Source organism: Anser anser, assembly GCF_964211835.1.
Source record: "Anser anser genome assembly, chromosome: 1".
Classification (NCBI taxonomy): Eukaryota; Metazoa; Chordata; class Aves; order Anseriformes; family Anatidae; genus Anser; species Anser anser.
The window spans coordinates 67,393,514-67,407,688 of NC_139720.1; the positions used below are offsets into that span (position 1 = coordinate 67,393,514).

Below are 14,175 nucleotides of genomic sequence, written 5' to 3' on the forward strand. Positions count from 1 at the left end.
CTTGCACAATGCTGTCACCAGACGCAGCCGGCTTACAGCCTGGTGCAATATGCAGCCGTGCTATATTAGGGAATGTGCTCTGGCTTGATGTTTCTTGGCTCTGCTAGGTGGAAGCTGGTACACAGACTTGGCATTAGCTAGGTTAAGTGCTCATTCTATGTAATGGAAAGGTGACTGGCAGGTCTGGAAAGAAAGGCAGCTCCGTTGGCTAAAGACCTGAGTAGCAGTCTGCATTTTCACTTCCTTTTTATCAGTCTAGCTCATCTATTTTTAAGGCCCACTGGGTGCTGGGTTGTCTCTGTAATCAGTGCTGGGAGAGGGTGAGGACAGAATTTAACCTGAGCCAGAGCAGGAGGTTATTTAGCTCTCCACAGTGGAATGAAATAGCTGTATGGTTATGTGTGTATTTCCACTTAGCCAATTTAATCTTTGCCATTGAAGAGTATATTATTAATACATAAATTAATACATAAATACATTAATACAAAATAAATATATAAATAGTATATTATGTTATATTATATTAACAGTATGGTTACTGTTAAAGTATCGTGTCATATATTTACAATTATTGTGCATTCCTCTGATTTTCCACCTTGCTGAAAGCTGCAAGAAGACAAAATTGTAAACTCTTTCATGGGATGAGGCATAAAGGGGAGACAGATTTGCACGTGTGTGTTTTGTACCAGAAGGGATTAAATGTGTCTGTCCTTGAAGGAAGCACTCTTTTGCAAGACAATGAAAAACTCAACAAATTTTATCAATAAACCCTTGTCAGCTGAAGATCAAAGGCACTATGTGAAATGCAGAGATAAAAAGGACAGAGGCTCTGGCACTGCTTTTGAAATAAAGAATGTTTACGTGGGGAGATGGTATTTTTTTCAGGGCACATACTTTACTATAATTCCAATGCAAGTAATGCGGTGATGCTGGTAGATGTTGTAGGTTAGCTCTTTTGCTCATCTGGCCATTTTAGTCTTAGCATCTCTTCAGAAACACCACAGGGTTCATCAAACATCTTGTGACCTAAAGCTTCAGCCTCAGAATCAAAAGAGAGGGACCCTAAGAAGACCCCTGTATGTGAGGCTACAGAAAATCCAAGGTCCTGAGCAAGAATTCACTTAGTAGCTTCTGAGAGGTATATATATATATAAAGGCAAGATCAAAGATTTTGGTAATATTTTCCTTAAGTTCTTCCTCTGAGCCTAGTGGTGTGAAACTCATGAGAGTTCACTTCAGATTCTTTCAGTAATATTACAGTTGTGCTAAGTTTGAAATAGTGCTGAGAGTTTTGTTTTGATGTAGGAGCAACATAATGACAATTTTTGTGGTGCACCTTTTCACAAAACCAGTAGCCACTATTCCCTCAGTTTCTATATGTATGTGGATATCAACGGAAGGGAACTGGTGAAACAGTTTCAGATGTCTCCTATTTGCTAAAAAAAAAAAAAAAAGAAGTGTTCATTAAAAGTTGTTGACTTATGGTTGAATCTGGTTAAAACTTGCCCGCTAACAAATCAGAAAAAAATAAAGGTGATACGAAAACATTTTCCATCATAATTCTAAAACCAAAATTTTTACATTTATAATAAAAATGAAGTACTTTTTTGAAGTTGAGTGTAACATTACATGTGATCTGAAACTGTTTTCTTGGGGACATTTTCCTCTTGTGAGAAAAATGAAACTCTGTTGGTCTGACGCTAAATGATTAAAAATGTTTAACAGAAAAAAAAAAGGATACAAAGAATAAAAAAAATAATTTATTTACACACCTTTGATCAGGAAATGTGGGTTCTGTGTGCTGATTCTCTCTTTAGATTTGGGAAGGTCAGAGACACAGAGACATTTTCACATTTGTCTCTGAAGGCAGGCCCTGGAGCCATGTGGAATGTTATGCTTTGACCCGGGATGTTTTCACTCATGACCAATTTTTATTTAAAAAAAAATAAAAGGAACATCAAAATGTGCACACTCCCAAAAATAGTTTGTAGGAAATACTTCAAATAATTGGTACCTTCATCTATAAGCAAAGTGATTTTTGAATCTTCTGAGGCTAGAACACTTTGGGAAACTGCGAATTTAAGAAACTTTTCTGTGGAAACAGGAAGCATTTTTAGAGAGATTAATTTTGATGAAGTTATTGTCTGGTAGTTCACAGAGGCTGAAAGATAACTTGTTTTGTGGAAGGCAGTGAGCAGCACTGAATGGTTGACTTCTTTAAGGGGACTGTCTGTCTGATAACTCATCTTCTCGCGCTTCACTAATTAAAGGTTGTAATGTTGACCTGACCTTAGTTTCCTGAGTACCCTTCTCATTTTTGAGGTGATTTGGCTTGGAAGTTGTCTGAATGCCACCAAGTGTCCCTCTGTCCATGGAGAGGAGGCAGCACACTCTAACAAACCCGAGATGTACTCCCAAGAGATCCACTGATGTGAACTGCACTGAACAACAGGAAAGTACCCAGAAGATGGAGGAAGGTTGTCGCACCAGGGAATATTGCGTGGCTGCAGCACAATCTCACCTGCACCCTGGGAAGAGATGATGGGAGGAAGAATAGTAGTAGTTCTGGGTTGTTGTGCGTTCTCCTCAGTTTTCCTTGTGAGGAAGAGACTCTGAGCTTTTGAAGATGAGAGATGGTGCTGAGGCCATGTGGGAAGGGAAGGGCTGAAGGTGTTGGCTGGGACATTTGCAAAGGGAATGGGGAGGGAACTGGGTACATGGTGTCTGGACTTTTGGGGAGGGAAGGAGCGTAACCCTGTCAGGAGAGGTGGAGAAAGGGGTGTACCTCACTGGGTTAGAAGGGATGAAGGTGCACGTAAATCAGATGCCAAAGCATGTCTATTTGGGCAGGGAGAGAGAAAAAGAGTTTGAGAATCTCATTTTCTAGCACACAAGGTGTCAGCCTAGCAGTCAGCTCTCTGCTTTAAGGCCCTGTTGGTGACTGCCCTCCCCAGAGCAAGCGGTGCTGCCTGGTGCAGCTCAGCTCCTGCAGGCACCGTCACCAGCCCTCTGTGCACACAAACAAGGCGCTGCTTCAGACTTGCTCTCCGGTGTGTATTGCTCCTCCTTTGATCCTGGTCTTTCAGCCGGGGGGAGCCACATCATTCCCACAACTTACGGCCCCTTCAGCAAGGGAACTGGGACAGAACTTAGCTGCACGTGTAGGCTGAGATGAAAACCCTTCTCAGGAGAAAACGGCAGATTTGGTGTGCTGTGCTTTTCAAGGGGTACACAGTGGTAAGGGTGAGCAAATACAAGATTTGAACAAAGGTCTTGTTGCAACTTGCTTTTTATATATATTGTCTATTGCGCATTAAAAAAAAAAAGAAAAAGTGGAGCAGCAATGGTAAAGTCACTATCAGATTTGCAAAATTAACATTCCCTTTGAACCTCTGCAAAATAACCTCAGCCAGCGAAACATGCAAAAAGTCACAACAACAACAAAATTTTAAATCCCCCAATCCAGAAACAAATGAGAAAGAAAAACACCCTCGGGAAAAGTAAACTAATAAAATAATCTTCGCAAAACCTCTGTCCTCAGCAGTGTTTTCATCTGAAAAAGGGGGCAGAAAAAACCACAGATTCCCTTAAGTCATGAGAGGCTTTGCTATTGCCAGTGATTTTATGGGGAGGGCGCTTGGACGCTGCTCTGGTGGGCAGGGATATAAAGCCGCAAAACAGATCCGTATCTGCAAACAGAGTGCTTCAAATAATTCCCAAACGCACCTTGGCTTTGTCTCCCTTCGCACTGCAAGCGGTTACTGAGACCCCTTTGAGTGCTGGTCTGCATCTGCACGCTCGCTCCCTTTGCAGCCGGTCTTGTACTGCCGGGCTGGAAAATGGTGGGGGGGCGTGGGGGGGTGGAAATCCTCCGAGTGCAGCGTGGAGGCTAGGATTGCAGAGGAAGCTGAGGCCTCCAGCCCTGCACAGGAAGCAATCTTAGAGCAGGCCTTAAATGCCAGATTCCAGGCAGAGTTTAACTAACCACTGACAGCTCTGTAAACAAAGCAGGGACAAAAAGAGAACAGCTTTCCCTTTTCTGGTAGTCATTTTTGGTTTGGGGGCTGCAGGGGAATTCTGTAATACTCGGCTTGATGGGATATAAACCAAGGCTGAAAAGGCTTTGTATATGAAGAACTGTAAAGGGGAAAATATTTCATGGACTAAATCATAAAGAAGAAGGTAGGGCACGGGGAAAATGCATGGATTAAGCTGCAAAAAATATTGCTACTTTTGGTTCTTTGAGAACGATTTATACATAGCTTGGCTCCTCCTGGGCGGTATTTAAAAGCTCTGACTTTTTTTTCTTCTTTTTGCTTTTTTTTCTTTTTTTTTTTTCCTCATTTTTTTCCCCTTTTTCTCTTTTTTCTTTTTTTTCTTTCCTTTTTTCTTTTGTTTTGTTTTTCCTTCTCTTCTCTTCTCTTCTCTTCTCTTCTCTTCTCTTCTCTTCTCTTCTCTTCTCTTCTCTTCTCTTCTCTTCTCTTCTCTTCTCTTCTCTTCTCTTCTCTTCTCTTCTCTTCTCTTCTCTTCTCTTCTCTTCTCTTCTCTTCTCCTCCTTTCTCCTTTTTTGAAGGGGGGATGGGGACAGACGAACGGGGGCAAGCTTTTGCAAAACTTTTCATTATCTGTGCTGTTAGAGAAAACAAGAAATCTCTTGTGCAGCATTTTTACTGCTTCCAGTAAAAACTGGAAGCTTAAAGTTAAAATCCTGCTGAATTGTTGCTTTTGTTTGTAGGAAAAGACCTGTGACGTTACAAATAGCTAGTCTGCGGCTAGCAGATGTATACAGTCCTTACTTAAAGCATGTTGATTTAATTTTAACTAGGAAACTAAACTCAGGCATGGGCTATGTTTATCCTACAAGGCATTTCATTAATCTTGTTTATCTCAACAATACCGAGGAAGTTACATTTTTTGATAGAAAAAGAAAATTGTTACAGTGAAGTTAAGAAAGCAAAACAAAACTAAATGGACTCAGTTGGTTAAATGCATTCATTGCATTTTCTCTCTCATCTGAGTGGTCATCTCCCTTTTAGGTTTGGATCCTTCCAGAGCTCTGAACACTTGAACACCCACCATGGATGACTTTGAACGCCGCAGAGAACTCAGGAGGCAAAAGCGTGAGGAAATGCGCCTTGAAGCAGAGAGGTGAGGTAGTACGTATGGAAAATGGTGCTGGTGGCTTGACTTTTATTAGCAGTGGCTTTGAGGATTTCTGTCTTAAATTCCAAAGTATGCTGCAGCTAACCAAAGAGTTCTTGCTAAAAATGTATGCCGAATGGCTTTAGTTAATATCATGGGAGAAGTTAGAAGTCAGTGGTGTCTGGTGCCTAAATCCCTTAGGCTGTTATAAATGCCCTGGTTTCCAGTTATTTTGTTGTATGGATGAATGTAAACAGTGAAGGTGAACTATGGCAACATGAAATTATTGATAGGAAAACTCATGCTCAAATGCTGTGTGAGTGTTTGCTGTACAGAAGGGATTTTTTTGTGTTTCTAGACACAGCTAAAATTATAGGATCTCAATTGAAAGATAAAATACCCTTGGTATATGTGGTATAGCATATCTGTGATTTGTGTGCCGCTACTGTGCAACTGGTATTATCTCTGTAGTGCCTATCATTATTTATTTACAGCCACTTCACATGGACAATAAGGGCAGCATTTGCTACTGGTTATTACAGATTTACTTTGGTGCAAATGAGAACAGAACATGACATAGGTACAATGATGTCCATTTATGAAATAAGCATGAAGATATTCAGAATGACATTTCTTTAACCCCATTTCATATTTGTACAGTTCCATTTGCTTTAATGCAATTTCCTATTTTTTACACTGGAATAAGTAGGGAGAAAGGCTCTACTTTTGTAGTTTCTTTCTTGATATAAAGATTTGATGTAGTTTATTAACACCACCGTGATTAAAAAAAAAAAAAAAGAACAAAACCAGAGCTACAGAGCTTGGTTTTAAGCATATTTTGTTCTCATTTTTGTGTTTAGTTTTGAATATGGACTTCATTTTTGTTTCTGTTTTTTTCCCATGCACTAACAAAACTGTGGTGTTTCAGGTTCTGCATGCTGTAGAGAAAATACCTTTTTTTTTTTTCCCAAGTGGTTTTAAATGGAAATCAGCAGTCAGCAGAATGCAATGCCAAATATATTTTGTGTGTCTGTTCTGAGCTTTTTAATAAAGCCTTGCTTACATAGCAGGGCTCTATGATGGACACTGATGGTGCACTCCCAGGTAGAGAAGATGTAACAGCCACCTTTCTTTTGAAAGGAAGTGTTGCCTTGGAGAACTGGGCTCGTGAGCTCTTGTCAGGCTATAAGCTGAATTTGTGAGCTCTGGAAAGCAGCAGTGTTGCCTGCAGATAAATAAACTCACACGAAGCGTGGTGGCCAAAGAGAAATGAGGCAGTAACCTCCCTTTGCAAAACTCAGCATCACCTGGTCAGCGACCACTCCCAAAAGGCAGAGGGGCGAATCTGCCGTGGCACTAAGAGACCTTCTTATCCCAGAAAGTTCCTCTCTAGGCCTGTGGTGATGTATTTTGGTTGGACAGCATGGGAGGAATTGCAGAGCCTGTGCCAGCACAAACGTGGTCTGCTGGGTAACCAGAGATCTGCTGCATCTAGTGGTATCTGGCTTGCACTTCCTATCACAGTGTTCATTTAGGCAGAAATGAGATGAAATGAAGGAAGGTTTGTGCTGTAGCTGTTGATGTGGGCACAAATGCTGGGCGCATACACCAGCTGGAAAGAAGTCTGCTGTTTATCTGAGGAGTCAGAAACACTCAGATGTATCGCATGCTGGAGGTCTGGACTGAGGCCCATTTACACTCAATGTACATTCACTCCATATGCATCCATTTTAGCAGATTTTTAACAGGGCCATATAATGAGAACACATGGTATTTATATACTTCTAGTATACTTCTACTTAAAAAACAACAACACACTTTGAAAGGAAAGGCTGAGAGTTTAAGGTTTATTGCTAATACATGTACTCAGATGCCTGCTGAGAATTCTGGGGTGTGTAGTCAGAGAGTTATTTTCTACCATGGAAAAGTGCCACTTGAGCTTCCCTGTGATGCCGTTCAAACTCTTAGACAAGCGTGCTGAGACTGTGGAGTGATCTGGACACCAGTGATGTGGTGGGACCAGCTTGTGGATGCAATGACAGCTGCAGGAGTTTGGGGGTAATGGGGTCTGTCCTCGCTGTCCAAGAAATAGAAATACAGTACTTCCAGTCACTGTGTAACACACAGGTTGGGCTGTCCCTGTTCATGCACAGAGAAAACAGAGCTCTAGGGAGACAAAAGCTGCAACCACCAGCGCAGCTGTGGCCTTTGAAGGACCTGTCCCCGGGGAGCCCTGAGGGTTGATGGCTCTGCCTCGCTGCGTGATCGGGAAGTCAAGTGCTTGAGCAAGAGAGTGATGGCCTCTGAGGTGGGAAACAGCCCCAGCCCACCCATGCATCCTTTTGGGAAGTGTTTTTGCGATGCCTAAGGCAGCTCTGCTGTTTTTTTTTTTTTTTTTTTTTTGTGGTAACCTTTGTGGAGGGGATGAAATTAATGCAAGCCCGGCTGGAGGAGAAGGGCTTGGGCCTGTTTCCCCATTTTCTGCTCAGTTGCTGCAGAAGCACTCTGCCCTTTCCCACACATTTGAAGACTCTTAGCAATAAATTGCTGTATTCTAAATCTTGCTGCACTCCCTCTGCTGCTGCCAACTTCAAGCATTCAAGTATCATGAGTCAGGCCCCTTGAAAGTCACAAGACTGCTTTAAAAATCTTGAGATCTTAAAAATAATTTAGTCTGGCCTTTTTATTTTAGGTTTGCCTTAGCAATAACAGAGCCTGATAATAACAGAGCCTGATTCTCAAGTTTGGATGTGACTCTTGGAGCTGGGGCTTCACGAAACCCACCCCAGCAGGGACAAGGCCAGGGAGGAGCTGAGCATTGGTTCTGCCTGCATAGCAAATCGAGCCAAGGGCAGCAGGATTTAGGCAGTTATTAGCAAATGGATGTGTAAAACTGGATTATTTTTGGTGAAATCACATCTTAGGGATTTGGACATCACTTTCACTTTAAAAAATATGTCTACAACATGTTTGTGTACATGTCTTTTCTCCTACTTTAAACCACAGCAGTCTGCTTGCCAGACCTCCCTGGGTCTGAAGGCTTTCAGGTGTTTGATCAGGTGAACAGTGAGTTCCTGGAGAGCAGCACGGGGGCTGAAGGTACACCGTTTGCTCTGAGCATCGGTACCTGCTGCACAGGGCATTTTCCTGCACGTCCCCTCAGTGTATGGCTGTATGTAGCCTTTCCACAAGGAAGCTGCTGATCGTTATTTCTGCTGGGAGATGGACAGACGGGTGGTTATGTGTAGGCTGTAGCATATTTCCTAGGTCTCCCAGAAACTGTTTAGGCTTCTTGGAGTCAAACAGTAAACCCAGAAGTGAAAACAGCCATATCCAACAGCACTATTTGTAACTCGGCCAGCCGCAGTGACGCATTTTGCCATTTCCTGGGTTAAAGGCACATGGAGAGTTTATCTTCTCAGCCTGACATCCACGCCCAAGAGAGATCAAGGGATCAAGGGGTGAGGATGGCTTATAGCATGCATGGACTCATGGGCTCATGCTTGTGAGGGGGTGACTTGACACTGTTTTGTCTTCCCCAGAGGCTGTGTGAGGCCTAGTCAGTGTCCATGTACCATCAGCACCGCAGGTGTCCATCATGCTAGAGCCACTGACACCCGTCCATTGACATCTGATTTCTGGAGATGCTTAGGGCAAGTCCAGTCCATGAGGGCTGGTGGTAGGCTTTGTTATTGCTGTTGCTCCCCATTGGAAAGCTGGTGAAAATGGTGCTTTGTTGTGGTGTGTAGCCCTGGCACTCTGGGTTGAGTGCTTAGGAGTGATCCCGAGGAAGCTGCCTTTTTCTTTTAAAGATCAGCAGAGTGGTTCACCCTTGGCACATGCTTTGGCTAGTAGTTCAAACCGTAGCAGCTCAGTTATAAATGGCTACCAACTCGGAAAGCTAGTGTTTCATCAGCATTTCACACTCTTACCATTTCAAGGTATCCTGCATGTCCTGGATTCTCCCCCACAGGCCTGCCATACCCACCCAGAAACTTTTTCCAGCTGGAATTTTTTGGCTTTTTATATTTGCCTGGGATCTCTGGAGGCCTATCAGCTGGTTTGGAGTAGCTACACACACCTGTCTAGGGGGCATGTGTCCGACAGTGGGCACAGGGCTTGCCCACAGGGTGTCAGATTTATGGCATGTACTTGGGCTGGCAGGGCCCCAGCAGCTCTTGTACCTCCTGGATGAACAAGACTTTCCAGACACAGACTGGAAAGCCCAGGACAAAGCATGGCAGTGTTAACTGTTCCAGTCTGCTAGCATTTTACATGTGGGTTGTACTACACAGGTGCAAGGGCAGGGGAAATCAGACCCTGCCAGCTGTTTGGGTGACGGGGTGTGCTACATCTCTGGAACTGCTGTGGGGGGGAGCTGAGGCTTCATCCTGCTCCTTGGTGGCTGAGGGAGACCTATGCATGGGCCTGAGCTGGCTGAAGCTTTCCATTGCTTTCAGTGGGCTTTGAATTAACCTGTACCTGAGATATTCTAGCCAGATGACTTATGAGACAGTCTCAGTGGCAGCCTTGAAGGAGCTGGATGAACACTTCGCCTTCCCAGCCAAAGGGTAAATACCATGCTGGGATATCAGGGCTGTCACAGAAATACGTTGCATTTGATGAAAAAAATCACATCTGTATCTAAAGCACAATGGGCTGATTTCTTTCAACAAATACTACTTGCTGCTTTGTGTTTCTTCCTGTGCAATAAAAGATGTTCTCTGGCCATTGGTCTTTGTCATTTGGATGACGTTGTAGCTGACACTGGAAGAATTCAGCCTAGGATTGGGTGGAGTGTGCATGTGTGTGCACACCCACAGTGAAACATTGATATGAAACACTTCTTGAAGTGGCAGAAGACCTCCTTCCATGACTTCAGCAAGACTGAGAGCAAAAATTGGACCCTTGAACTCTCTAAAGAATAGCTCTCAGGTTAACCTCCTTAGCACATAAGCCGTGGTTTTACAATTGTCTGACTTGCCAGTGCCCCAGCAATGTATTTTCACCTTTCCATGGTGTCAGGGCTCTTTTAAAAATTATACTAGCAAGCCAATCCAGTTTGCTTCATTTCTATACCATCACTGCTGCAGACTTTGGGGAGGTGTCAGGGTCAGTGTCAGACATTGGATCTGAATCACAGAAAGCACAGTTTGCTCTGCATAATGTTCATCCCCAAGGGGTTGCAGGTCATTTCACAGGGAAGGAGAGATATGGGTCATGCTGTTGTAGAAATACAGTAGAGAGAAATGGTTATCTAGCAGCAAGTCATGAGTCATTAAAAAGGCTCTCTAAAACCACCCCAATACTTTGTGGGCTGTGTAGGATCTCCTGACAAAAGCTATAGCTGTCCTGACTAGAGGACTCATCCCCTTGCAGACCAGTAATTAAACATATGCTAAAAGGGACAGACTCAAGTGTCTTCTACATTTATACTGTAAATAATAGCATTTTAGCATTAATTACTAAAGGCAGTAGTTAAGGTGTTGTTTTTTTGTTTGTTTTTTAATATTTAACAGTTAAATCACAAACTCTCTCCAGCTTATCATTTGAACAGTTTCATGAGGTAGTGTGGTTCAAGTTCGTAGTCATAGGTTAGGAAATGTTTGTAAAAATAACCTAGCTTTCAGACTGGGGATGGAGGCAGCCTGCAGCAGGCTGAAAATCTTCCTGGGGTGTTCAATGCAACTTCAGTTAAAAGAGGGCACATGGTTAATACCAAAACATATATTGGCACAACTGAAAGAGAAGTCAACTGAATTTAACTCCAGATATGTGAAGGTATGTACAGAACCATGAAGGCATCTAACATGCCTTTTACTTGTGTGACTGCTCATCCTGAGGGTGGTGTAGCTCAGGTAAGCATACCGATGGCTGATTCCACAAGTTAAGAATGTAAAGCCTGCAGGACCAGACAGAGTATGTCCTTGCCGAACTTAATGAGAAGTGTGTTGCTCATCTGGACAGGTAAAAAAAGGAGATATTTGCTACCATGCTGTCTTCATATGGCTGCAGAGCAAGGAAGGGTCATCCTTGTCAGCCACAAAGTGGCCAATTTCTATTCTCCTGTACAAGAGAGCTTAGGTGAGGATAAGTGTATATTAATATTAGATCAACATCAAATGACCACAAACAGCTTTTCAAACTGTTTTTTATTCCTGAAATTGAGTTATCTTTGCGATAGAGTGTACATCATTGACAAATGGTAAACAGTGTTAAAATGTTAAAAATAAACAGACAGTTCCCTTTTATTTATCACCTACTTTTTAAAACACTGGGAGTTGCCCATGACTTGTTCCTGAATGTCTGGTTCCAGTTTTATTAACAGCTTTCAGAGATCGTGCTTCAGTTCAGGCTTGTGTAACTGAATGACGATTATGATCTTAATACCTTGTAACTCGTTGTAAGTTTTCAAGGAGTGTGTGTTTAAGCATATGAAAGCTGACTTCATATGCTTAGCAAAGAGTTTCCTAATGTTCATGACTTATTTCAGAATAATACTTTCAAAAATGTCATCCTCTGTCCTCCTGAGTACTGTGTTCTTGTCTAGTCCGGTCCTCTTTTGGTACTAAAACACAAGATGCAGAGGCTTTATCTCTCTTTGTTCTCTTTATATATCCTGAAGTTTCAAGTTCAAGGGTATCTGCTTGTCTTTCCATGAAATGCCTTCTGCAAAATGTGAGACATGACATCTTCTGCCCGGGAATTAAACATTAAAAATAATAATAATTTAAAAAATGGTTAGAAGTGCATGAGGATTGAGAACAAATTGAGGCAAAGTACTCCAGCTGTTAATCTATTTTCTGAGCTACTTTGAATTTCAGGACTGGCGGGAAATATTTGGATTGTCTAGGTGAGTTTGACCCTGCATGTTACATTGATCACTATTCTTAGAGTTTGTTCTTAACCCAGGCAAAAAAACATGATTCAGCCTCCTTAAAGACTGCCATACTGCTATCATTCTCAAGTGAGGGTGGATACTAGACAAATCTGTGCTATTCTAGCATTTCAGATGCCCTGGAGGTAGTAACCAAACATAGGTGAACATGAGTAGTGTCCTACTGCTTTTTTTTTAACAGCTACTGTGCATTTTGAAGATAATACTTTCTTTAAATGTCCTGATGGAGAAATGTTTTATAAAAGAAGCTTTGTTCTTCCAAATAGCCAGACATGCAGAATATAAACTTTACTGAGCTAACCCCACTGTAGTTCCTAGCAGACAACAAAACAGGCTTCTTAGTATTTCAGATATTAATCTCACATGTAAGTTAAGATTATTCTGTAATTTCTGTACTACACTTACCATACCAGCTAGGCTTTTAGGAGAGTCCAAATCTAGCACCCAGACAGCTGGCAAAATGCCATGTCTTTCACCTCTTTCAGCAAAGTGGAAGGTTTGCTTTGGAAGCACCAAGGAGTATTAGAAATTCCTGGGTGAAAAGCCCCTCTCCCCAGCATATAGCCAGCTAACCCACCTACCCCAAAGGGAAGTCTACCTTTCTGTTTCCTACTGTATTTTTATTAACTTTAATTAGACTGAAGCCTTTGATGAACTGGATCTTATTTAAATCTTATTTAAATGGCTACTAAATACAGACATTGAGGCGCAGCTTTTGCTGCTTGTAATTGAAAATTTTAGCATGCATATTTAAAAGGGTACCATCTGTGGTGCAGGACCTTAACGTATTTTATCATGGTTTTAAGAATTACTGATGCATAGGCATTGCACAAAGAAAAACATGAAAGTGAAAGAATGGGGCCTGTGTAGTACAAGCATGTCAGTGGCTGTTCTGTCACATTTACGTGAAAAATAACATCTCTTTAATATCTTATGTGCAAATTGGCAGTATGCAGTCAATTAAGCTAGGATAGCCTCCAGCATTCTTGTGGCTGCCCATCTGCCATTGTATCTTCAAACAGTGCAAATTGTATCTACCTTCAGAATTGGCTCATACCAAAGACTTCGAGAAACTCAAAATGCAAAAAGCTACATTAACTCAACATTGACCAAAGGTTTGTGAAGGCACAGAGCCTTTGAACTTCCTGTACCAGCCACAGCTGAGCCGGGTGGTGCCTTTGACTACAAGTGTCTATGTCCTTTGGAGGCAGGCATGGCACCTCAGGTCCCCTGGCATCATTTTCTGTCCTTTGGCAAGGAATGCATCAGCACTTCATGTAGGTTACACTCTATGAAAGCTCAGTTAACTCAGTATGGCAGGGACAAAGACCACTGTCCTAAGACAATCCAGAATAAAGAAGGTTGGATTCTTGGTCCTTGGGTCTACTTTTATCAGATGCTTTCTTAGGTGGGTCAATCCCCCATCTTCGTTGATCTAGACAGACAGTTCTAGCTGGCAAATGAACCTGCAAGAACCATTGATGGTTCTATGGTTCATTGATGGTTCATGCTTGTTAGATTCCTAGGCCAGTCTCCCTTCATAAATAAAAACAATTGATCTGTATTTCTTTCTAGACAGTAAGCATTAGATTGAGCTCTCAGCTGCATGGTCACTTCCCACATGCTGATGGCCACAACTAGCACAAGAGGCAGAGCTGATTTATTTCATTGTATTAAGACTTGCCAGGCCATAGGATTGTGCATACATCATTGCACAAATGTATATGCTTATAAACAAGTTGGCTGAAAATCCTGCACCAACCCTTCTTCTCTTGATTAAAAAAAAAGGCCTTATTACTACTAATAATCTGCAACAATTTTTGTTTAAAGAAAAGCAAAAAGAGTACTGTGGTGTTTCCATAACAAAAGAAGATGACAGTTCAATATCCGTGTATCTCAAAAAGTATTTTCAGGGAAATACATTGTACACTGATGTATTCACCCGTAATAATATGTCCTATAGCCTGCATGTGCTTCTTGCAAGCAGCTCATGGCATACGCTGTGGTGGTGCAGCCTGCCCACCACACAGCCACATTGGGCCCTGAAGCTTTTCACGTGGAGGGTTATGAAGTGCTGCTCTGATGGCTGGTTACTTTTCCCAGCCCCTGCCATGCAGGCTGGTGCAGCTCTCCCT

At 42.3% G+C, this 14,175-nt stretch overlaps 1 protein-coding gene across 1 annotated transcript in view; it reads left to right on the top strand.

Annotated features, from left to right (window-relative positions):
• The window catches only part of CALD1 (caldesmon 1), a 193,193-nt gene that overhangs the window by 93,645 nt on the left and 85,373 nt on the right, over positions 1 to 14,175 (top strand). The window contains 1 exon segment of the mRNA XM_083802758.1: positions 5,037 to 5,148. Within this exon segment, the coding sequence (XP_083658884.1) occupies positions 5,078 to 5,148 (71 nt within the window). The 5' untranslated portion in view covers positions 5,037 to 5,077.